The sequence below is a fragment of the Simochromis diagramma genome, unplaced genomic scaffold, assembly GCF_900408965.1.
Source record: "Simochromis diagramma unplaced genomic scaffold, fSimDia1.1 OVJJ01000284.1, whole genome shotgun sequence".
Taxonomy (NCBI): Eukaryota; Metazoa; Chordata; class Actinopteri; order Cichliformes; family Cichlidae; genus Simochromis; species Simochromis diagramma.
Genome location: NW_024386871.1, coordinates 1,331,995 through 1,355,401, shown reverse-complemented (window position 1 = coordinate 1,355,401; position 23,407 = coordinate 1,331,995). Strand labels below are relative to the sequence as shown.

Here is a 23,407-nt window from a genome sequence, read left to right as displayed (position 1 = left end):
GAATCAGGCTGTATTTGGAAGTTTTTGGTAGAACTGACAGTTCTGCTAAAGTTAATCATAAACCCTTGGATTTGATTCTGTGCATACAGACAGGAGATCACGCTCCCAAGAGTTAATTTCATATAAATAAGCTCAGGATCTGGCAGACACATAGTATTTCTAGCTAAGGTGGCAGGACGACAGAGTAGTCAGCATGTTTACCTTTTACATAGACAGTAAGGTTCAAACCACCAAACGCCCAGACCACAATATATTAGGTGTAACTGTCAAGGCCAAATCCCTCTACACGCCCATAATGAAGACTATTTTCATAAGCCAGAAGCCATCTTCCAAACTTATGATCAAAATTATTTTCACTCTGTTCAAGATGTTGTTTTTAGTTTAAGAAGCTCTAGGACAAGCTGTGAGACTGGCAGGGAGACATTGATTTGAAACTTTATTGTAGGTTTTATGATGGTTTTTACTTTTTTGTGGGGTGTCTATTACTTTGAAATTACTGAGGGGAAAGAACATCTTCTGTAATTAATACAGTTCATCTTCAGCTACATGTATGCCCAGTTTTTGTGCTGAAAATAAGACACAGGAGAGACAGCTAAGTAGTTGGAGTAATGTTTGGAGTCTAAAAAAAGTGAGCAAAATCAGGAGAAAGTTGAGGACATATTTACACTGTACTGACAGGTGCTACAGTAGTGTTTCGCCTGTCCGTACTATTGGCAGACTGATATACTTAAACTGTCTGAGAAAATAAAAAAATATGGGTGGAAGGTCTGAAATTGGCCATTTTTATCCCACTGCTCTGAAGTTGCTAGGCATCCATGGATATAAATAAAACACTTTAGTTGAGTAATTAAAAACAATATAATACTTGTATAACATGTTATATGTGTAAAAATGCTAAAAAAAAATTAGCCATTAGTTAGGTAATTGCCATGGAACATGATAACGTTATAATATCAGATACAGATAAGACCCTTCAAGGGTCTAAGATGTCCCAGTTTGGTCACTAAACTAAAGAAATAAACAAACAGAGAGTTAATGTTTTATATATTTACATTAGCTCCTTCTCTGTCTCAAATTGTGCACCTTCACTCTCGACTTTGGGTGCATAAAGGCAAGTACCACAGTACCCCTATGGTGTATTCATAAAAGTCAAAAACTGAGTTTTAATAGCTTAGTTGTTCCAATCTTAGCTACATAGTGGCAAAAGAAGACACTAGTTGCTAGCTGGAAGAAGCATATCTATTTTAGGCAAGGTATATGTGTTCTGATATGGCTTAGTTTTTATATCTTTTTTCAAATGTATGTGTTATGTATAAGAATTTGGTATTATATACAGAGGTTCAAGAATCAAATGTCCCCAAAAAACAGCAGGTAGCACAATAACTGCAGTCAAACCCTGCATCATTTCAGGAAAATGTACAACTCATAGTGTTGGATTTGAGACAGTGTTCTGTCAAAATCCTACAAAATACATGTTAATATCGCCTCTGTCAGTGCGCCCCAGGGCAGCTGTGGCTACAATGTAGCTTGCCATCACCAGTGTGTGAATGTGTGTGTGAATGGGTGGATGACTGGATGGCATCCAGTCGTGTCTCTATGTCTCAGTGTCTAGTCTGCTTCCTTGTGATTCTCCAACACGTTCTCACTCCCAAAGCATAACATTTTACACTAGGTGACAAATCGTCGATATATTAAACTTCCGGGTGCATGCACAGATCAGAAAAATGAGGAAACATGAGAACCATTTGGAATGAATCTAGACATGTGCGTTTGTTTTACTTAAATCGCTTTGGAAAACAATATCTAACGTCATTAAAGTGGTTAAGGTTAGGGATAAGGTTAGGGTTAGGGCTGGAATACATGGCTGGAACATGTATTACCACGAGAGCGTCATTCTACTGGATTTCATCCATAACCCGGCGCGTAGCATAGGAGCGTGGAATGTCACCTTTCATGTTGCTCAGGAACACCTTGGGACTTGACAAATCGTCCATATATTACGCCTCAGGAGTGAGAACGGGCTGGATTGTCTCATGTGTCCTGTTTTAACTTGACAGTCCCATGTCCTATGTCAGAGTATCATGTTTTGCTTCCCCTTGCCTCATTATGCCATATTCCTCCCAGCTGTGTTTCCCTCCCGTTTCCCATTCTCTCATTACTCCCTTGTGTATTTAAGCCCTATGTTTTCCTTCCATCACCACCCCCATGTGCTGTGTTTGTTCCCTCCATGCTACTGGTATTTGCCAGTTCTCTGTTCCCAGTTTAGTTCCCTAGTTTCTTAGTGTTTTTGGTTTGAGTTTCAGGTTTCTAGTTTCTTATTTTTGTTTTTGTTTTCTGTATTAGTGTAAGAGTTGTTGCTGCAATAAAACTGCCATTTTGAGTTTCCTCTCCATGTATGAGCCCTGCGTTTGGGTCCTACATCCTGCCTGCCACACAGCAAACCATGACAGTAGGTAGTGTGCTCCATGATAGGGTACTTTTAGTACTTATTTGAGAAATGCAAAAATTTTAAGGTATGTCGTTTTTTTTGCAGTATACAAAACTTGAACTTTTTTCTCAAGTCCACACACAAATATCTTTGTCACCAAGTCCTGCTGCAACATGCAGGGTTTAAATCTGTCCCAGCTCACACTGATTCAACTCCTTATAAATGGGTCATGCATTTCTGAGCATGAACATATGTGCATAATGTATGTGTTTAATTTTGCCAGCCTAGTTTTTTTTTAGCCAAGTTCTCTCTTCTGCCTCAAGAGCAGTCAGTCATTCAGTCAACCACTGCACCAGTCGCATACCTTCATAGCCAGGCAGTCGCTCTTTTGAAGTGTCTGTCCTATCAACCTAGTTTGCTGTCTCTCTGGGTGTCACATGATGTCAGACCAATAACTGTACATCAGATCAGCATTCCCATTAGAATCGCACACAGCCTACTACTCTTATAACCTGTTTATTCACAAACTAAAGCAAGTCAACTGTACATGAAGCAACCGTGTCCCCAATTTGATATGGCTGAGTTTCCCATCAATGATTCATTCAGAATGAGTTTGACATTAAAAATTAAGGCATTGCTGACTGAATAAATACACCGATCACAAAATTATAAAACTTTAGCTATTTAAATTTTTTTTCACTATCTTAATGACCACACTGACACACCCTGTTCTCCTGTGCCCTGATTTGTCTTCTCCGCCACTTTCTACAGTAGCCTGCTCTGTTCCCGTGTCTCACCTTGGTAGTGAGGATACAGATGCAATCCATCCTCACCAGTTCGACTGGCAAACTTTCACCAAAACATCTCGTGGCTCCAACTTTCCTGTTCCACCAATCAGATGTTTGCTGCTTTTGGTGGCATGTTTTTCCCGTCTGTCTGTCTCTGTCTCCTCCTTTCCTTTCATCGTTCAGTTTCTCTCTCCTCCCTTTCTTGTGTCCTCTCCACCTGTCCTTTCATCGGAGCAGCCAGATAGGACTTCTCTCCTAAAACAGAGGCCGAATCGGAAACATGGCGAGTCTGTCCCGATGCACCTCGACCCGCCCTCTTGGTTTCCAGCTGCTTTCTTCGTTTTATGGCAGCTGGTAGCCACATTTTGAACTTGAAGAGTGCATGGCTCAGAATATATATCGGCACGCATGCAGAACACTCAGCACACATACACACACGAACACACACACAAAAAAGCGGCAAACGTCTGGAGACAGCCGCAGAAGCGCACACACATGGATGCACAGGCAAACACTCACACTGACAGACGTGTATGCACAGACATAAGCGCATACACAAACAGATTCACACACACTCACACCACTCTCTGCTTTTTTTTATCAGGTCAGGTCTCTGTTTGGCAGAAGTGGGGGGGCTTGAGTGAACAGTAACAGCGGTATAGCAATGGATGCTCTACTTTCAACTTTTTGACTGTGGGTGAAGTTAAAGCTCCATATGTAGCCCAAAGCTACACGCAGAGCTGCGATTTGACTCTTTTGCTTTTCCTTGATACACAACATTACTACAGCTGGCACTGTAATAGACTGTATGTGTACAATATACAGTACATGCTGTAATATAGAGCAAATACTATACACTACCTGTGGCGCTGAGGGAGAAAGGAAAGTTGGAGTAAGCAAATCCATGTCTAACACTCACATCTGTAGCAGACCGTGAACATGTGCAACAAGTCTTCGAGTTCACATGTGCATTTGTATCTGCTCTACTTTTTTGTCCTATTCCTGTGCTTGTACTCATTGTTGTTTTTTCCTGATGCTCTCCGTTGCCAACAGAAAGTGGTCAGTCTGTCTGCACTGGGCTGTGATAACCAGAATCATTATTAATAGCTTTGGGGTGAAAACAAAAAACTAAACATTCTTCACTATCCACACAAAAGTGAGTTCTTATTAGCTGGCTAAAGTTAGACAAGGTCATGATGGCAAGGCAGTAACATTTTGAATAGTTTAAAGGACCTACCAAGTGTAATGTGGGCTGCTGTGGAAAAGGATGGTGCAATTTTGGCCACTACAACAAGAATTAGATGAAGAGTGTTTACATGCATTGCTACACTTTCAGCTGTATAGCAGTTCTAAACAAAGTGAGTGGCTTGTAGTGGTACATGTTAGCTATGCAGCATTTTGACTAGAAGAAAGTCTGTGTTTTGTCCCAGGTGGGTGTGACATTACAGGAAAAGTATATATGAGCATAGCAACATATCATTATTTCCATCAACCTGAGCTGCACAAACTTCTGCATGTGCTATAGAATAATCAGAGGAGATGAGGGCACAGGTACAGCTAACGTGGTTGAACAGGTGACCCAGGTTTGAGTCAATCCTGAACTATTTTATGTGTCATTTTCACTTTTTCATTCCCGTTAGAACAAATGAAAAATGGCCCACAAAATAATTTTTAAAAAACACAGAAAAATAAACAAAAGGGAAAAAAAAGTGTGCTCCATATTGAACAATCCACTAATCAAAAAGTTGTAATTCTTCTCCAATCCATGAAGTCTGCTTGGGCAAGATACTGCGTGATAGATGAGGCTCGGTACGCTCCGAACAAAAGAAATAATTGCTCAGTTTCCATATTGGCTTTACTTAACATTTTGAAAATTCACCCATTTTTGTGATCAAAAATGAAAACTTGATGCTTCCAACTCCACAAATTCAATCATCATGTAAAGAGCAGAACTTTAGTAAACAGACACACTGAAAAAAGCACAATGACATTACTCTAATGATGCTCTATGTTCAGTCATCAGCAACAAGCCTGCGGTCAAAAAGCTCAAACTAAAGGAAACCATCAATCCCTGTTTACCCAAGGGTTAGGGTTAACCCTCTGACCTCATTCTGCTGACTGTCCAGATTATTAAAACGTTACTTAACCTGTTTCCCTTTGTCATATTATGCAATGCATGAATCTGTATAAACAACCTGCCTATCTTATTCTGCCTGCTGCAGCCACCACAAGCCTTTCGATGCACTGATTCAAGAGCAGACGTGGTGTCTCTCATAAACACTTCTCAGGAACCTTTCTAACAGCTTCTGAAAATGTCATTTTCAAAGTCAATAGTTTAACAATCACAACATAATCAATTAAAACGTGTTTCCTGTTTTATTTTGATAGTCTCACATCCTGTGTTCAGTGTGTTCAGTTTTGCTAGTCTCGTTCTAAGTATTCTTAGTTTAGTTTCCTCACAGTTTCGTTAGTGTTTATGGTCTCCTTTTCCCGGCTCGCTTTTTTGTTAAGATTTCGTTTTCTTTCTTCTGTTTATCTGCATCTGGGTTCACACTGCAAATTCCAAGAGTCTGCAGCTGCAGACTCGTGACACAACCTCTATCTCATTTTCTGTCAGCTACAGACAGATTTGCTGCAGCTTTCCTGTGGTCCTTACAACAAAACATAAAGAGATGTCTTACCTTGTTGTGGGTCACTGGGCTCGTGGGTGGCCTGGAGAGGGCTGGACCATGGGTTGGGCTAGTGGAAGGGCCCTTTCCTGGCCCAGGACTGGTTGGGCTGGTTGGAGAAAAGAGATCAAGGGAGGGTGCAAATAGGTGAACTCCAAATATGTGTCCATTAGTGTTCTGTTCTATATCTAAATTCCTAATAGCATGTTGAAGTACTATATGAAGATATTACACTAGCAATCAATGCACATTCATATTACCAGAGACTGCACTCACACATAAGGTCCTTTGTTCAGCTGTCCAGGAGGACTTGTGGACCTGCGTCCGCTGAAGGTGAATTTTGCCTGGCTTGGACTAGTCGGACTTGGAATGGGAGTGACTTTGCTGAATCCTGAGTCCTTGCTGGTCAGAGGAGCAGTAGGGACAGAATCTGTGACTTTGTTGGGACCTGGGCTTGTGCTGGAAGGGATCCTGGTGCGGGCAGGTTTGACCGGAGCAGTTGGAGACACAAGGCCTTGAATGGTGCTCGAGACGAGGGCTGAGACTGTCACCAGGTCAGAAGAAGCAGGAATGCTTTGTGGGCTGGTGGAGCTTTCTGAAGAAACGCCAGAGCTGGTGGCAGTAAGCTTTGTTCCATTTAGCGACACTCCAGGAGATGTATTTGTGGAGCCGGTCGAGGTTTCTGCATTACTAACTGTGACACTGGGTTTAGAAGTCTCCGCTTCAAATGATTTGGAGCCCCCCGGTTGAGCAGGAGGAAGAGGAGCACGGTACTTCACTTTGGCCAGCTGCAACTCAGGTGTGCTGGACTGTGTTGTAGGCGAAGATGGCTTTGTTGCTGGTGTTGCTGATGGTACTGGAGGCGCAGGATACTTGAATGACCTGGGTTTGGAGACGAGTGGTTTGGGTTGGGATTGTCCATCAGAAATGCTGGAGGTCAAGAGATCTGTGGAGGACAGTGGCTGGGCTGAGGGTTCTGCTGGCAGCCAGCAGGAGGCAGCAAGGTTCTTGGGACTGTCCGCAGAGCACTTGCTGTCTGCAAGGACGGTAAACTCATAGTACTCCTGGATATCTGGAAAAAGGAGAAAAGTAACAATGTGAACGGGTGTAGTGATTAACTAAACCCTACAGAAGTGGGCAAATCACTGAGTGCAAACAGTGAGTGTTTAATTGATACATTAATTTATTCATCAAAAGACAGATTAGTTGATAATTAATAAAAATAAATCCATGGTGTAATTTATAATCGGTTAACCTTTAAAAATCATATTGTGCAAAAGCCTGGGGCCACCCCACATTTCATTATATTTTGCTTCATAAGAGCCAGAGTTTCCCTCAGTTGATCCATCTACTGTTCACTGAAGAATCAAGAATCAAGCCATTCTCTCAGGAGAGAGGTGCAATAGTAAGAGCCTACAGCCATCTGTAGGCTGGACGGGGTGAAGGCGGTGGCGTTGGGGATCTTGTCAAAAACCGATGGAATTATGAACACAGAAAAGTACTCTCAGATTTTGATCCACCACCTAATACCAAGCACAATGCCAAAAACATAGATGGATAGAAAAACACACCAAAAAAGCATACAATATGAATGATCTTCAGGACTTGCACCTCAAAGGTAGTGTAATTAGACATCTACCTAAGTATTTATTAGGTATATGTCTGCATTTAAAGTAACTACTGAATATGGTGGAAAGGCCACCATGACAGCTAGATGTGCTTGGGGAGAACAGACATCACTAAGTGTCGAGTCATCACCACTAATTAACCAGTTTTAACCAAAAAGGCCAATAAAGGACTTATTTGTTAAGAACCTGGCAAACTTAACAGGTGTGCACTCCAGCTTTTTTTGTTTTCTGTGTGTGGCTCTCTAAGTTGTTTGCAGTGAATTTTATCAGATGAGATTTGAAGTTTACTCCACCCGTAGAATGACCTGATTTGCCTGCTTTGTATTCCAGTGTGTCGGGATTTGGTACCGGTGGGTGTAAGAGAGCCTGTTATACAGTATGACAGGTTTAGTTACTGAGTGGCCGTAGATAAAGGTGCAGATATGGGGAAATGCTTGCCTCTCATTTACAGTCAGTTGTTCCCTTAAAAGTCATGTTGCTGTGACTGTTAAGTCAACTGCAGGTTGGCAGCTAACAAATGAATGCCCTATTTAAATGTAGCCCCTATGTTCTGAAAACAACTATCTGCAACTGTCCCAGGATTGGTTAAAGTTGTTAAGGGAGTCCCCACTGTGAGCTGGACAGAGGCTGAGATGTTAAAAAAAGCTGCTCCAGCAGAGCTTAACTATTACTTTATAGTATATGCTAAATTATTCAGATGCAAGCAAAACCAAGATGGTCACAAAGAGACTCCATATCTCAGAGTACACCAGTAGAGAATGCGTTACCTAATGAAACATAGCTAATACTCTGAGGACCTCTAGTGGCGACATAATATTACTAGCAATGGTTCACTTCCCTTAATCCACAGTACAGCTGACAAGTAGTTCTGCACTAAATCATATATCATCCTGTAAGCACATCTCAAATGAGTTTGGTGGCTATAACACAGATGATAAGAGGGAATAATAAAGGACAGTGAAATGTAAATAGTGGAATAATCCAGTGCAGCAGCAGGAACACAAACCCATACACAAAGTCTTCTCTAATCTTTACCAGAAAGAAGGATCAATAAGAATATCAAGCAACAAAACAGGGGAAGCATTATTTCGCAACACATCAGATCCAATTTGGTTAAAGTAAAAAGTCAAGCTTCAAAAGAGGAACTGAGTGAACAGCATAAACAAGCACACAAACGCTGGCACACTAAACGTGAGAAGGTGCGCTGCTATAATAGCTACAGGTGTGGGCGGGGTAGAAAGCAGGTGGGGCCTGGGAGTGAAAACCAGTTTGTCACCATTAACATTACCATGAGGATTCTCGTGTGATTAAGCAACAGTTAATCAAAGGAAACTTTGCTGGTTAGACTGTCACTTTGTTAGAGGAATTTGTACATAGATTTAGATTTTAAAGGTGGGTGCTTGCTTTCTGTGACACCCTACGTTCTGCTCCCCATTTTCTGGTTAGCGGTCCAGTGACAGCACAGCTCAAACATCTTGTAAAAACTATATCAGCCCCACAGAAATGAAACAGTTCATGAATTCAGCCTATTTTCTGCAAACCTAATGTTGGAAATCTAGTCAGTCCCTGTCAATCCCAAACACAGCATGACGATGCTTGTAGTGTGGTATCTGGTATCTGTAAGACACGAATCTTGATAAATGAACAAAATCCATGCACAACATTGAGATTATTGCATTATTGCGAAGAGGAAGTGAAGAATCAAACGAAAGGCTCAAATCTTTAAGATCGATAAAACTGATATTTACCTTTGCTGAAACTTTCTGTTTTATTAGTCAATGAACTAACATAATGTAATTCACAAATGGCAAAACCACTGTCTCTACTTTTATAAAAATGATGTAAAATGTTATAAAATAATTGCATGTGGACTAATCTGCACGTAAGATGAATGGTTAGACACCAGAAGTGCAAAAATGTTGTGATGTGTTAAGATAAAGTGCAAGAAGTTATGCAGATGTATGCGTTAAACTGATAGCAAATTAAACATAAAATACACGTAATGCCTGAAAGCACTCCAAGCACAGCTTAATTTCCAAAAAAGTCAATATAAAAGAAGTTTGCCTAAATTGTCAAAATCCAGGAAATCTGATCAAAGCTGACCAAAGCAAATTTTCTTACCAAGAAGTGCACTGAAGAGCTGACTTTGAAAGACGTTGATGACTTTGTCCAAAGACTGCTGCAGCTGGTGGTCTTCCTCCACAGGTCCCTGTTTGGCCTTTTGCTGTCTCTGGTCTAGCTTGGCTCGATACTGCTGGAGCAGCTCCAGGGCACGCTGGGCGTCTAAAGAAAACATAAATAAATAAATAGAAAAAAAACATGGTTTTTATCTCTTCTGGAAAACACAATTTCCAGCTGCTCTTAAGCAGAGCAAGGAGACGCTGGATGTTAAAAGCTTTTAATTGCAGATAACTACGGTTAAAATTGAAAATTTCTGCATGTCTGTCTGAAAAATAAAGTGTCTTCATTCATTTTTTTCAAACCAGGGTTGATTTGAAAAAAAAGAAAAGAAAAAAAGTAGATGACTCTGTGTTTTCCCCTCAGGCTACTAGATCACAACTTCTATTAGGGTTTGTAATGATCAGTGAAAACCTTCTTAATTAAAATGGTAATTAAGACTTCATAACCCGTGTATTTGCACATTTTATGGATTAAAAATAAACTATAACATTTTACTGCCATCCTTTATATCGCCCCGATGCCCTCATGCAGAAGGGTAGTAGAGTTTATGGTGCAAGGGAAGGTGCAGGCTGCAAATTCCAGTCTCTGAACAGCTGATTAAACCGGAAGCAGTGACGATCAACGTCAAACTTCGACTAAATGTGTCAGCGCGTACATTAACTTTACACTTGCATGACAATACGTAAAGCCAAAATGAATTAAAAGGGTGGCAATTCAATTTCTATACATCTATCTGCAAGCACTTTTATATTGAAGAGCTCTATTTGTGGGCAGCTTTGCTGTTTTTTGCATTTCACTGCAAAAAACAGCAAACGTGTTGTTGTCTAAATATTATGTATGCCGAATTTACAACAGCGTCCGAGTATGCAGCAAGAGCCCTGGAGCTATTTTCTAAAAGTCGTGTACACGTACACTGAATAGTTCCTCGTTTAAAAGTGCAGGTGTTTCACACAAGTTTCGTGCGCTAACGCATAGGAGCGCCTCGCGGAGCTAGCGCAACATCAACGCGACCTTTTGAGTGGCTAAAAGTGATACGTTCGGTGTCACAAAATGCGTTATACGATAAGAATATTAACACAGAAGTATTACAACTCAGAAGTGTAACTAAAGACCGAAAGTCCATTTTCTTAACAAGTATTTTCTTTACCTTTCTGTCGCACAGGCATGGTGGCACGCACGCCGAGTCCTCCTCCCCTGGCTCACACCGATCCGACTCTGTTATCACAGATGTGAGCGTCTGTCCCGCGACAACCTGCTCACCCAAACTGAGACACCAAACTGTCACCACAACAGGCACCACCGACCTGTCCGGTAGTTAAGAGAAAATATAATCCAATGGAGTGTTGAAAAAAGTGTCAGAAAACTGACACAGACACTGTCAACAAACGCTGACAATCACCGCGTGGACTTAGAACCCGGAGTAATAATGATAGCGTGATTGTTTTTCCCCTCCCTCTGTTCCTCTTTCACTTCAAGGCTCCCTGTGTCACCATTTGGTTAAACTAATACCGATTTCTTCACCCAGATGACTTGACTCAAAACGCCGTCCGACCGGTTGAACGGTCCTGCGAGACGAACACACACACACACACACACACACACACACACACACACACACACACACACACACACACACACACACACACACACACACACACACACTCAAAACCACAGATGAAGCAGGTTGGAGGGGCTCTTCATAAGGAGCTTGTGTCTTGCAGGTATTGTCATGTTAAACAGCCATATTGTATGCAGTGGATAAAAGCCCGGTCTATTCTGGGGTGCCTATCCACATCTCATCCACTCAATGCCGACGACAGACTTGGGTTTACAGATACTGATCTAACTACATTAAATCTATGAAAGCTTTCCTCTCCTGTTCCCAGCTTAGTCTTTGGCTCTTGTCACTCAGTTATGTCTGTTTATGGAGCTTACATGGGTGCATACAAAGAAAAATACAAGGGGGTCCAATTGAAATGTCACTGGTGCAATCCCAGCAAAAGTACAGGCACTTCATCCCTGTGTGGTTTTAGCCATATTGTCATGGTAAACTGAGTGTGCTGAGTAGATGAAAACCATCCCCTGTACCAGACCTGTCTCACTAAACTGTAGTGATCCACATCCCTACCAGGCAAGTCCTCTTTAGTAGTGGAAAGAAATAAAGCCTTTCTTTAGAATCTAATGACTCTATATGAGTATATATTGAGAGCCATAATGCCCATTCAGCTTTAGCATGCAGTCTGTTGTCCCTCCTTTTCTACCTTTATGCGAGCCGTAGCCTGGTTTCCTGGTTGTCTCTGAGCAAGAGTTGCAAAAAGTTTTGCTATTCCAGTCAGAGCGACACGGGAGATGCTCAATCAGTATCAGCATCTGCTGCTCCATTCAGTGAAAAAAACAAAACTCTGTGTGATATAAATCAAAATTTATCAGTATTTTTGACCTATTGTCTTTGCCCTTTGCATGAATTAAGTTTCTTAAAAGCGAGGTGTTTTGCTATCAGTGAGCAAGTGGGGATCCTAAAGCTACACAAGCCAGAAAAATGCTGTTTTTCTACCCATGCATTTACTGCTTCAGCATTGTGTTTGGGATCATTGTCATGACGTATAATGAATATATTGCTATATATTGACACTTACTAACCACCACCCTTGAGAGGAAATTTATATAGAGTAGTGTTTTTGAATGTAACTGTAAATTTCCATAATTAATTAAAACGTCTCCTGACAGGTTAGTGGGACTGTGAAACATTTCCTTTTAAAAAACATAACACTCAAGATGTTTTACACATAGACAGTATGCCACCACAATATCACCCACTAGTTTTGGGGTCTGTATTTCATTTCCTGCTTCCATGTTGGCTTTTTGGACCCAGAATATACTTTATATGGATCAATGGGTGGATTGCTAATTTATTGCCTGCTACACCAATTAGCTCAGTTGACAATGTCCAATCATAAACTATGAGATGGTAAAAAATAGATACACCTGTTGGCTAATTTTTGCTAAGCAACAGACTAACTAAGTACAATTAATATTGCTCAGGAAACCTGAAGCCCAAACTCCTGATCTGTACCACTGACACATCTGTTAGGACATCACAAAAAGCTGTGCCTAGCACAAGAGCTAACAGCAAGCTAAGCAAGCTGTACTGGGAAAAACTGAAGTAATAAGTAAGCATAATAATAAATATGAATCCATAATGCTTCAGTCGTTACTTAAAGCTGAAGAGATTTTGCCAACTCATTAGTCATAACTAGCAAAAACCTACACCAAGGGCAATTTTTGCCAGGTCTGCTGCACTTTTCACGTTCTTCATTTTGTATTTAGTTGTGACTTGAACAAAATTCTGTTGCAGATATACATTTTGGTCACTGTGAAGTATAATTGCTGTATGTGCAATGATATTTGTGCAAAGTTTTATTGACATTGGCACACCCATTAAGAAACAGATAGTGTAAATACAAACACGCACATGCACTTATCATTATAGCAAGGATATAAATAAATAAACTAATAAATGTGGTTATTTAAGTGGTTCTTACAAGCTTTCTGTTTTAAAAGAATGTAGCTGACATTTGTATCTCTGTCACTGTGTCAGTTATTAAGAGGAAGTGGCAATAAACTGTCCACTTTTACCTTAAGCAGCACACTTATGCGACTGGAAGCATTTAATCTCTTACATAGGTCATCAACATAGTAGATGGACACATATGGTATGGTTTCATCACCTAATTTTAGTATTTCTTTCAGAGTCATTTTCAAATTATTTCCTGTTTGCTAAATTTAGCTAACCTATATTTTTTAAAAGTTACATATAGATATATAAGATGAAGAGCTCTACTTCCAGGATATGTTAAACTATGAAAAGCAATCTATGCTTGGTTTAATAGACAGGAAACTGTTATTGATCATTTCATCCAACTAGCCAAAGAGTAGCTTTTCCTAAATGATATGGTGTCCTTTTGTTCCACTGCCTTGTTTATCTTTGTTTTACTGTGACGTGGTGTGTTTAATGGGTGAGCATAAATCACCTTTAGAGGCAATCGTAAGACTAAAAAGATGAAATCATTCAGAGAGTGACATTAGAAAAGCAGAGTTCATGCATGCTGGAGACACACTGCGCCTGTGTCTTCATGTGGACAGTAGAGCAGTGGTAGGGACACTTCCATCAGCATAAGCATGCAGCAGCTGAATGCAGGTCATGGACCCAGGCTCTGGTATTGTTATTGATTAGGTCAGAAGAGCTTATTGACCATTTTGGTGGGTGCACATAAACTCTCGCTCTGTATCTCTTACAAATTCTCGCCAGCAGTCACTCTGATTCCAGTATAATATATGAGTCAGAGTGGGGAGTAAATGCATGCATGATTGTGTAAGTGGGTTGGTCATGTGGCAAACAGAAGTATCTTTTTGTCCAATGCAGTGTGTAAAAGACAGAGTAAAGAGGGAAGGGAACAAAAGGGCGTCATTCTGCTTTTTGCCAGAATGTACGTTAGTGTGTGGGCGCCTGAGTGTGTGTGTGCGGTGTTACTCTCTATTGTTTATTGTCGGCTGATACCACAGTAAGCAGACTTGTTCTACAGTGGGCTCTGATGCCAAGAGAACAGTGGGGAATGGTACAAACCAGCCACCGGATAGAGAGTTTAGAAAAAAGGCATCTAACTTCCAGTTTGGTTGCAGAGACAAAAACTCAGATGTGTTAAAAATACACATCACACACATCATCAACAGGTACTTAAATTCCTCTTGACAAATACAGTGGGGCAAAAAAGTATTTAGTCAGCCACCGATTGTGCAAGTTCCCCCACTTAAAATGATGACAGAGGTCAGTAATTTGCACCAGAGGTACACTTCAACTGTGAGAGACAGAATGTGAAAAAAAAATCCATGAATTCACATGGTACGATTTGTAAGAATTTATTCGTAAATCAGGGTGGAAAATAAGTATTTGGTCACCTCAAACATGGAAAATCTCTGGCTCTCACAGACCTGTAACGTCTTCTGTAAGACGCTTTTCTGTCCCCCACTCGTTACCTGTATGAATGGCACCTGTTTGAACTCATCATCTGTATAAAAGACACCTGTCCACAGCCTCAAACAGTCAGACTCCAAACTCCGCCATGGCCAAGACCAAAGAGCTTTCGAAGGACACCAGGAAAAGTATTGTAGACCTGCACCAGACTGGGAAGAGTGAATCTACAATAGGCAAGCAGCTTGGTGTGAAAAAATCAACTGTGGGAGCAATCATCAGAAAATGGAAGACCACTGATAATCTCCCACGATCTGGGGCTCCACGCAAGATCTCATCCCGTGGGGTCAAAATGATCATGAGAACGGTGAACAAAGATCCCAGAACCACACGGGGGGACCTGGTGAATGACCTGCAGAGAGCTGGGACCAAAGTAACAAAGGTCACCATCAGTAACACACTACAACGGCAGGGAATCAAATCCCGCAGTGCCAGACGTGTTCCGCTGCTGAAGCCAGTGCATGTCCAGGCCCGTCTGAAGTTTGCCAGAGAGCACATGGATGATACAGCAGAGGATTGGGAGAATGTCATGTGGTCAGATGAAACCAAAGTAGAACTTTTTGGTATAAACTCAACTCGTCGTGTTTGGAGGACGAAGAATACTGAGTTGCATCCCAAGAACACCATACCTACTGTGAAGCATGGGGGTGGAAACATCATGCTATGGGGCTGTTTTTCTGCCAAGGGGACAGGACGACTGATCCGTGTTAAGGACAGAATGAATGGGGCCATGTATCGTGAGATTTTGAGCCAAAACCTCCTTCCATCAGTGAGAACTTTGAAGATGAAACGAGGCTGGGTCTTCCAACATGACAATGATCCAAAACACACCGCCCGGTCAACAAAGGAGTGGCTGCGTAAGAAGCATTTGAAAGTCCTGGAGTGGCCTAGCCAGTCTCCAGACCTCAACCCCATAGAAAATCTGTGGCGGGAGTTGAAAGTCCGTGTTGCTCGGCGACAGCCCCAAAACATCACTGCTCTCGAGAAGATCTGCATGGAGGAATGGGCCAAAATACCAGCTACTGTGTGTGCAAACCTGGTAAAGACCTATAGTAAACGTTTGACCTCTGTTATTGCCAACAAAGGTTATGTTACAAAGTATTGAGTTGTATTTTTGTTATTGACCAAATACTTATTTTCCACCCTGATTTACGAATAAATTCTTTACAAATCCTACCATGTGGATTCATGGATTTTTTTTTTTCACATTCTGTCTCTCACAGTTGAAGTGTACCTCTGGTGCAAATTACTGACCTCTGTCATCATTTTAGGTGGGGGAACTTGCACAATCGGTGGCTGACTAAATACTTTTTTGCCCCACTGTACCTGTTAGTGTTGTTTGTTTACAGTTACATGTGCATTCATTTGTATTGAATGTTAATGATGCATATAGTTGATTGAGCATTGCAGCTGACTTTATGCAGGTAAGTCAAAATATTTTATGAGCTGCTCACATGTTTAGTGTGCAATGTGTTAAACTGAAAACTAACTACTAATGTATCTGTGATGCATTCAAAAATACTGGACGTCATTGAGGAAATTACATATTTTCTTTATTACCTTTTTGGATAAATTTTTATTATATTAAAAAAAATAGAAAATATATAGAAAAAAACCCATTTGCCTTATTTTAAATGGCAAATTACAAAACAACCCACGTACTTCACCATACTGTGTAATGTAGACAAAATGACTGCTGAGTAACTGAACACACAGGGCAATGGACTCCATCCATCCATTTCAGGATCACTGTGAGGGCTGGATCATATCCCAACAGCCATAGGGCAAGAGGCGAGGTGCATCCTGGACAGTCTTATCAGTCTGTCAGTCACCCCAGAGTACAAGGAGAACATGCAAACTCCTCAAAGCTGGGATTTTTGTTGGCCTACAAATGAACTCATTGATTCATTCTCATTAAATTTCCTTTTCACTAATTCCCACTACATACATTGAAGGCTTCTGGTTAAGTTCATAAAACGTTTTGGTTTCAACTAAGATTTCCATATAGAACTGTTAAGTCTAATTGTTGAATGTTGTCATTGGGTTTCTTAAATTTGTAAGTCTGAGTTCAATCTATAGGATCAAGACATCCCTTTGTCTCTGACCACCTCTCCAGCCACTCTGTGCAGGGGGAGGTTTTATTGCAGATACATCCTATCTGAAAGATCTGTTTCTTGTGATGTTGCTTCCTGCTTTTATGATCCTTTTGGTGAGCAGGAAGTCATGCATACACGCACACACACACACACACACACACACACACGCACACGCACACACACACACACACACACGCACGCACGCACGCACACACACACACACACACACACACACACACACACACACACACGTTCTTGCACATGCATACAGGTGCTTACACATACACACATATAGTGTCTTGTCTTAGAACCATTGGGGGGTTTACTGAGGGAGCTGCTTGTGCTGTGCTGTGTATTGTAACAGTTTGTCAATAAATAGCTGCGAGGGAAGCTGCTCTTTGAAGGATTTTGGGCATGAGACAGGTAAGAAGCGTGAGCTCCAAGAGCTGGTTCTTGACCAAAACTTCCCTCGTTAGCGAGTAAAAAACCGGTTGAAGATGTTCTGTTATGTCTTGTGTTCTTCACGAGGAATAAGTCTCTAAACTAGCGGGGCTTGTGGAAGCACAGACCCAACAAGAACCAATTACTACTTTCTGGATTTGAATTATCATGTTAAATCGTTTGCCTTAATTGCAGAGTAACCTGTGTGCATGAACTAGTAAGATTTTCATACTTACCGCGATGCGCCAAGCTTTTTCTTCAACGTGGGTTTTGAGCCCCAGAAGAGACACACTGTGAGGCACCTGTCAGAACTCGGCTGACCCTCTGCGATCTACAGCTCAGATAAGTGTCAAGAATAGATGAGATGGATGAATCAAGAGGGATGAAGAGGAGTCAGGCTGTTAGCCTAATGGACAGAGAGACAAAGGAGCATCTGCAGAGATGATGAGAGGCCCTGCTGAGTTTAATCCACAGAGGTAACTGTAATCTCCCACAGACCTGCTGAGGCGATCCTCATCACTGTCTTTTCCTTCACATAATTTATCCATCGGTTCCTTTTCTTTTCCCATTTCCTACATCACTTTTTCCCATATTCACCTTTCACCATCTTCTCTGTTCTGTTCAGCTTCTTTCACTGCAGCATTACTTTCATTCCTTATTCTGGCCCCTGCATTTCCCGCATCTGCATTTGAACTCGTTTTTTTCCTCACTCCTTTTTCCTGCCTCCCCTTTTCCTTACGCATAAATATGGAAAGAAAAGTGTTGCTTTATTCCTCCACCCTCCTAAAAACAGCTCAGTGCACCAGGAGAAGCCCATATTACCAATAGTGACATTTTTATTATTTGTACAATAGAGACTTTAGTACATTATTCAAAACACTTCTTATATACTGAAAAAATGGTACGTCCCAAAGCCCAAAATGGCTCCAGTATAATCGCTGCACAGCATTTTTTCAATTTTATACATATATTATTTTTTGTAAAAACTGTATCTTAAATAGTATGTACAGATAGCGTCTGCAAAATGCATTCTAAACACATGATATATATTATATATACTTCGGCAATTACATTTCTCCGCATTAATACTCAAACTTAAAACTGGAAGGATTTCAACTTGCATGTGCAAATAAATAAAGAAATAAATAGTTTCTGTTAAATCGTCACTAAAATTTGTCCAACTTATAAACTCGACAGCGTTTCTCTCTTCGGAGGTCAAAGTACTTTTTGTCACACAACAGAAGAAGCAGCATTCAAGTTGGGTAGGTGTAGGTACTGCAGAAAGCATGAGTACATTCACAATCAATATGAGTCATTTTTAAATTGGATTTCATTCACAGCTATGTACAGTGACACCGCCCTCATTTGTTCAGCTCTTTTAGCAGTTTAAACACATAGAAAATGACTGAATTTTTTTTAAATAGTCATATACATATATATAATATATATTTGTATAACACAAATTCACAATTACAGTAGAAATACATTTTATACAGTTTTGGATAGTACATGTGTAGGTCTCCAAGTCATACTGTGCGTACTTCCATCCATAACTTTGTTATAAGTGTCATTATAAAATATCACAATTTTTGAGCAAAGCTAAGGTATATCAATATATTTAGAAAGAATTACCTGAAACATGTAGTAAAAAATAATTATATTATCAAACCTTTTACTCTGTTCTCATCACAATATCTTTGATATTTCAAACTCTGAATAGGGTCGGGGTAGGTACCTGTGGTTAAATCTCCTAACCACATGATTAAACTGTGCCGTGTTGTGTCTCCTATTGACAAAGTGATGGAAATCGTATTTGGAGAGTTGGCACAAAAAGGGTACCTGTCAAGTGAAATCAAAAGGACAGTGAAGGATGGTTCGCTCCGGATGAAACATCAGATGTTATGCAGAACAGAACAAAACTCACTGCCATGAAATGCCTTCAAGACCCATGGTGCATTTACATAAAGACAAAAAGAGACTCTGTATTTTAGTCAGTATATCTTCTCAAGCGTGACTATAAAAGTCAGACTACAGAGCAAAGGCTTTCAATCTCTGTTTTGGTGTTTTGTTTTTTTTCCTCTTTTTGCTTTTTTACATAGAGTCTATTGCTACGGTGGCCCTGAGAGGTCAAATGCACTGCAATTTTAGGAAACTTTGGCAAATGGAATAAGGCTGCAAAAGCTAAAAATCAAACAAAAAACAAAAAAACCCTCACAAAACACAACGGAAGTGTTTTGGGGACACAATAGCATGACGGAACAGCTGCCGACGTGAGAAGCTAACAGTGATCGGCTAATAGCAAACATATATTTATGTTATTATGCGATTTAAACACACAGTACCTTGCATTTGTTTTCCCCTCACAAGAATCCTCCACTTCGTTTAAGCGTGTGTCGGTGCAACCCTTCGCATGTTTTGGTTCTGTCACATTATTATCTCCCCTAATACACTTCCATTGTGTTTTCCAAGGTTTTTTCTTTTGTGACCTTTTGTAGCATTTTTCTGTTTGCAGATGTTTTCTTAAATTGCAGTACTGTTGACCCATCAGGTCCACCGTAACTTTCATTTTCCCTGCTCTTTTAAATAGTTTGAGCATTTAACAGCAAATTCAGCAAGCCTTCCGTGTATGCCGAGTATCAATCAGCACCACCTTTTACAATTCAAGTGTAACCGAAAGCACATGTGACACAAATCAGATGTTTCCCCGATTGTCAAAAAAAGAGACGATATCTGATTTATCCTCCTAAAATGAAACCTTGCAGATGCTTGTAGGGGCATTAGTGTCTCACACTGCTTTCCACAGGAAGGCCGAAGGTCAGGAGACTTCAGCAGAGGAGATGCTGAAGCCGGGTCAACGACTATAGAACAGCTTACCGGCTCACTGAAGCCACGTTTTTGATTTTAGTGTGTGCTGGGCCACAAAGAGGTAAAGCTCTGATATTGTTGTAAATACAGCCGAGGAGGCTGCATATGGCACAGATCAACAAGCAGCACTTAGTGCTTTAATACGTCTAGAGTCTTCTAGAGAGTAGAGACGTCCAGAAGCCAACAGAAAATGGCTATCTGTCAGTGTCCAGTGATGTAAAAGCATGCTGTGACTTTATAAACACCTCAAAAGGGATGTGACATCACTGCACAATGTAAGACAGGACTTTAAAAAGATGGTACCGTTAATATTAATGGACCAGTTTTATAATGGAAATGATATTCTAAAATGAGGGATGCATTACGCAACATTGCAGAGAATAGATATGTGTAATTTTATGTGTGTATTTGCCTGTTAGTTTATGTGCATGGCAGTGTGTGTAAACATTAGCATGACTTGCTCAATAGATGGCACTGCAGGACAAGTAAGGCTCTGCTGAAAAGCTCAATGGGCCGAGCCTCAGAAATATTGCTTTAGCTCCTTTCAGCACAGCTGTGCAAGCAACAGCTTTTTTTAAGAGAAAAGAAAAAAAAACAAGTAGCAGTGATGAACTATGAAAAGTGTTTTCTATACAGATAAAACGGTGATATACTCTTTAGAAAACCATTTGAAGAAACGACCCCTGTATTTCCACAGGAGGGAATTGAGAATATAGTTTATCAACAATAATCATAAGAATCATAAACTTTTAAGAGCTGTCTGCTCAGGCCCCAAGGAGAGTTCTAACAAGCTGAATCTCTATGTATGTACACAAGGCAGAGTCTTAAGTTTCAATTTCTGTACAGTGGAGGCAATAACCTGCAGAACAGAACAAAAAATATATCGGAGGAGTATGAAAATCAAAGACGGTGATAGAAAAAGGACTGAAAAGTGGGGAAAAATGACGGAAGATGCGAAAGAAATAATAAAGCTGTGAAGAACAAGGAAAGCGAACCATGTGCTACACCAAACAAAATACTTTAAATTCACAATGGACGGCAGTGGAGAAAAGAAAGAAAAATATCCCAAAATCTAACTAACCGACAAAAACTACTCAGACTGACCGCTCAGATGGCAGCTTAAATCACAAACCAACCACAAAATCCAAACTGCAGCAGCCCTGTAGGAACTTTAAAGTGTATAGTCCTCTTGCGGTCCGTCCAGCCGTCGATCAGATCGCTGACCGCCGGTAGACAGAAGAGCCGATATGTTTCCTATGGTACATTTGGCACTGGTATTTGCCTTTGGTCCAGCAATAGGCAAATAAATGTCTGACTGTTCCCTTAAAAATGTTTTAAAAAAACAACAAAAAAAGGGGGAAAAAATGTGGCTCAATTTTCAGTTCCATAAACCTCCAGAGGAGGGCAGGTGGGATGGCGTGGGATGGCGATGAGCAGAGTAGAGAAGCGTTGCTGTATTTGTTTTGTTTGTTTTTAAAAACTATTTTAGCGCGTGCTGCTGTCTCTCAGAACCATCAAGTCCACCGTCCGCGGGAAACTCTTCAGCAGAGAGACGGCTGTCTCGTGCTCCATGTGTAAAAAACTATGTCCATTAGCCTGCAAGGCAAACACGCAGCACAGTCAACAGCATGTGTGTGGGTGCACGTGTGTATAGAGGTATATGTGCTGCGGCTCGTTTAAGTTTCCCATACACATGTCTATGTGTGAGTGTTTTGTGGAAGGATGGAGGGTCACTGCCATCATTATCTCAGTAACACATCACTGTTGGGAAAAAGAGAGAGAAGAGGAGGAGCTACACAGTCATGCTGTAGAGAGAGAGAAAGAGAGAGAGAGAGAGAGAGAGAAGGGGTAAAGACAAAAAAGGGCTTTCACATGAATTCATCCAGCTACACTGTAAGTCTGTGGAAAGAAGATGAAGGGGGAGGAGAGAGGGAAACATGAAAGGAATGGCACATGGGGGGTGAGGGAGGCTGAGCTATTACCGTAAAGCACTGACGTCTTATTTTGACCTCAATCCATCTCAATAAAATGCGTGTAGCGTGGCGCGAGAGTGAGATTTCTACTGTTGCTGTTTACTGTTTATTGATTCAATTGGACTGCTTTACATGGGAGGCGGATGTTCAATTATTATTTGGCTGATGGGGAAAACATTGCTGCGAGGCACATCAATCCAAATAACTTGTACTTGCGTACTTACATCGTTTTACTCATATTTACTTCAAATGAAACCATGTTAGATTGTGTTCATGGGTAAAAATACATTTAAAAAAAATAACCTAGCTGCAGTGTTCAGGTGCTTTCAAATCTAAGGCCTCGGCTGAAGTTATTTTATATTAAGAACAGCTTTCTAATAATGTGAAGACATAACCCTTGGATTTCTACTGATCATTGAAATTGTTTATTCAAGTGGTCGCTAGTCCTAAAACATGGACGTTTATTGACTTAATTAGAAATCATCACAAGCCACTTATATTGTACCTGATATTCAGGCTTTTTTCTGACATCCTGCTTCTGGAGTTCAGTAAATAACTGTGGTCAAACAGTGAGTTTTCACTGCTTCACTGGGCGTTATGTAAGGATTAGTGAAACATTAAAATTATACGGGAGGAAACTATAAGGACGGGCATTCTCTGGGTCATCTGGGTTGCAGACCACATAATGTAAAGCAGAATTCATCCAGCGAACATGCAGAAAGCTGACCTTTACAATGTGTAGTAGAGCACAAAGATTATTTATCATCAGATCCTGACCCATCCGCGTGTTAATGAAGTCGCTGTTTATCGCATTCGCAAATGTGCGCATTACTTCTTTTTCTGTGTGAGGCTGAAGATACTCAATTGAATTCAATTTTATTTATATAGCAACAAACCACAACAACGGTTGCCTCAAGGTGCTTTTTACTGCAAGGTTGCACTGAGACATTAATCTAACACACTTCAGATCTGTTTGAGCTCCAGTAGCTGTATTTTGACAGCCCTTTCAATTTGGTTGGTAATGGATGTAAAACCACAGATCAGTAAAAAAAAAAGAAAAAATAGTTCATTGCAGGCAAACTGCTGGAAGAGCAGACACCCAACACACTTTAATTGTATATCAACCTCTGCGTAGAAATGGGACTAACAAAAGAAACAGTGTTCACTGGAAAAACTAACTTCACAGCCTTTAAAAAGTGTGCATACCCCTCATACTGGGATTCTCCCTACACATTAAGTTTGGCTCATTTCAATTCCGCTCTGTTTCATTAAAACACCAGTTTCAGTGAGGACCAGAAATATTAAACAT

The 23,407-nt window shown here is 40.7% G+C and overlaps 2 protein-coding genes across 6 annotated transcripts in view; both read right to left on the bottom strand.

Moving 5' to 3' along the window:
• Nucleotides 1-310: 310 nt before the first annotated feature.
• On the bottom strand, nt 311-11,281 carry LOC120733387 (flocculation protein FLO11-like). The gene is made up of 4 exons (XM_040031527.1): nt 10,842-11,281; nt 9,635-9,796; nt 6,162-6,957; nt 311-5,994 (listed from the first exon to the last, which is right to left on the bottom strand). Exons 1-4 carry the CDS (start codon nt 10,858-10,860, stop codon nt 5,820-5,822), a joined length of 1,152 nt encoding a protein of 383 aa, XP_039887461.1. The 5' UTR covers nt 10,861-11,281; the 3' UTR covers nt 311-5,819.
• Nucleotides 11,282-18,078: 6,797 nt separating this feature from the next.
• Nucleotides 18,079-23,407, bottom strand: part of lrrc7 (leucine rich repeat containing 7) — a 137,720-nt gene continuing 132,391 nt past the window's right edge. For all 5 annotated transcript variants that reach the window (XM_040031524.1, XM_040031523.1, XM_040031525.1 and 2 more), the window contains one exon: nt 18,079-21,721. In XM_040031524.1, the coding sequence (XP_039887458.1) occupies nt 21,611-21,721 (111 nt within the window). In that variant the 3' untranslated portion in view covers nt 18,079-21,610. The remainder of the gene's footprint in view (nt 21,722-23,407) is intronic.

Coding starts and splice junctions, on each gene's coding strand:
- LOC120733387 (XM_040031527.1), bottom strand. Junction 6,958..9,634: donor GCTCTTCAGTGCACTTCTTG/GTAAGAAAATTT, acceptor TCCTTTTTCCAG/ATATCCAGGAGTACTATGAG. Junction 5,995..6,161: donor CTGAACAAAGGACCTTATGT/GTGAGTGCAGTC, acceptor TTCTCCAACCAG/CCCAACCAGTCCTGGGCCAG.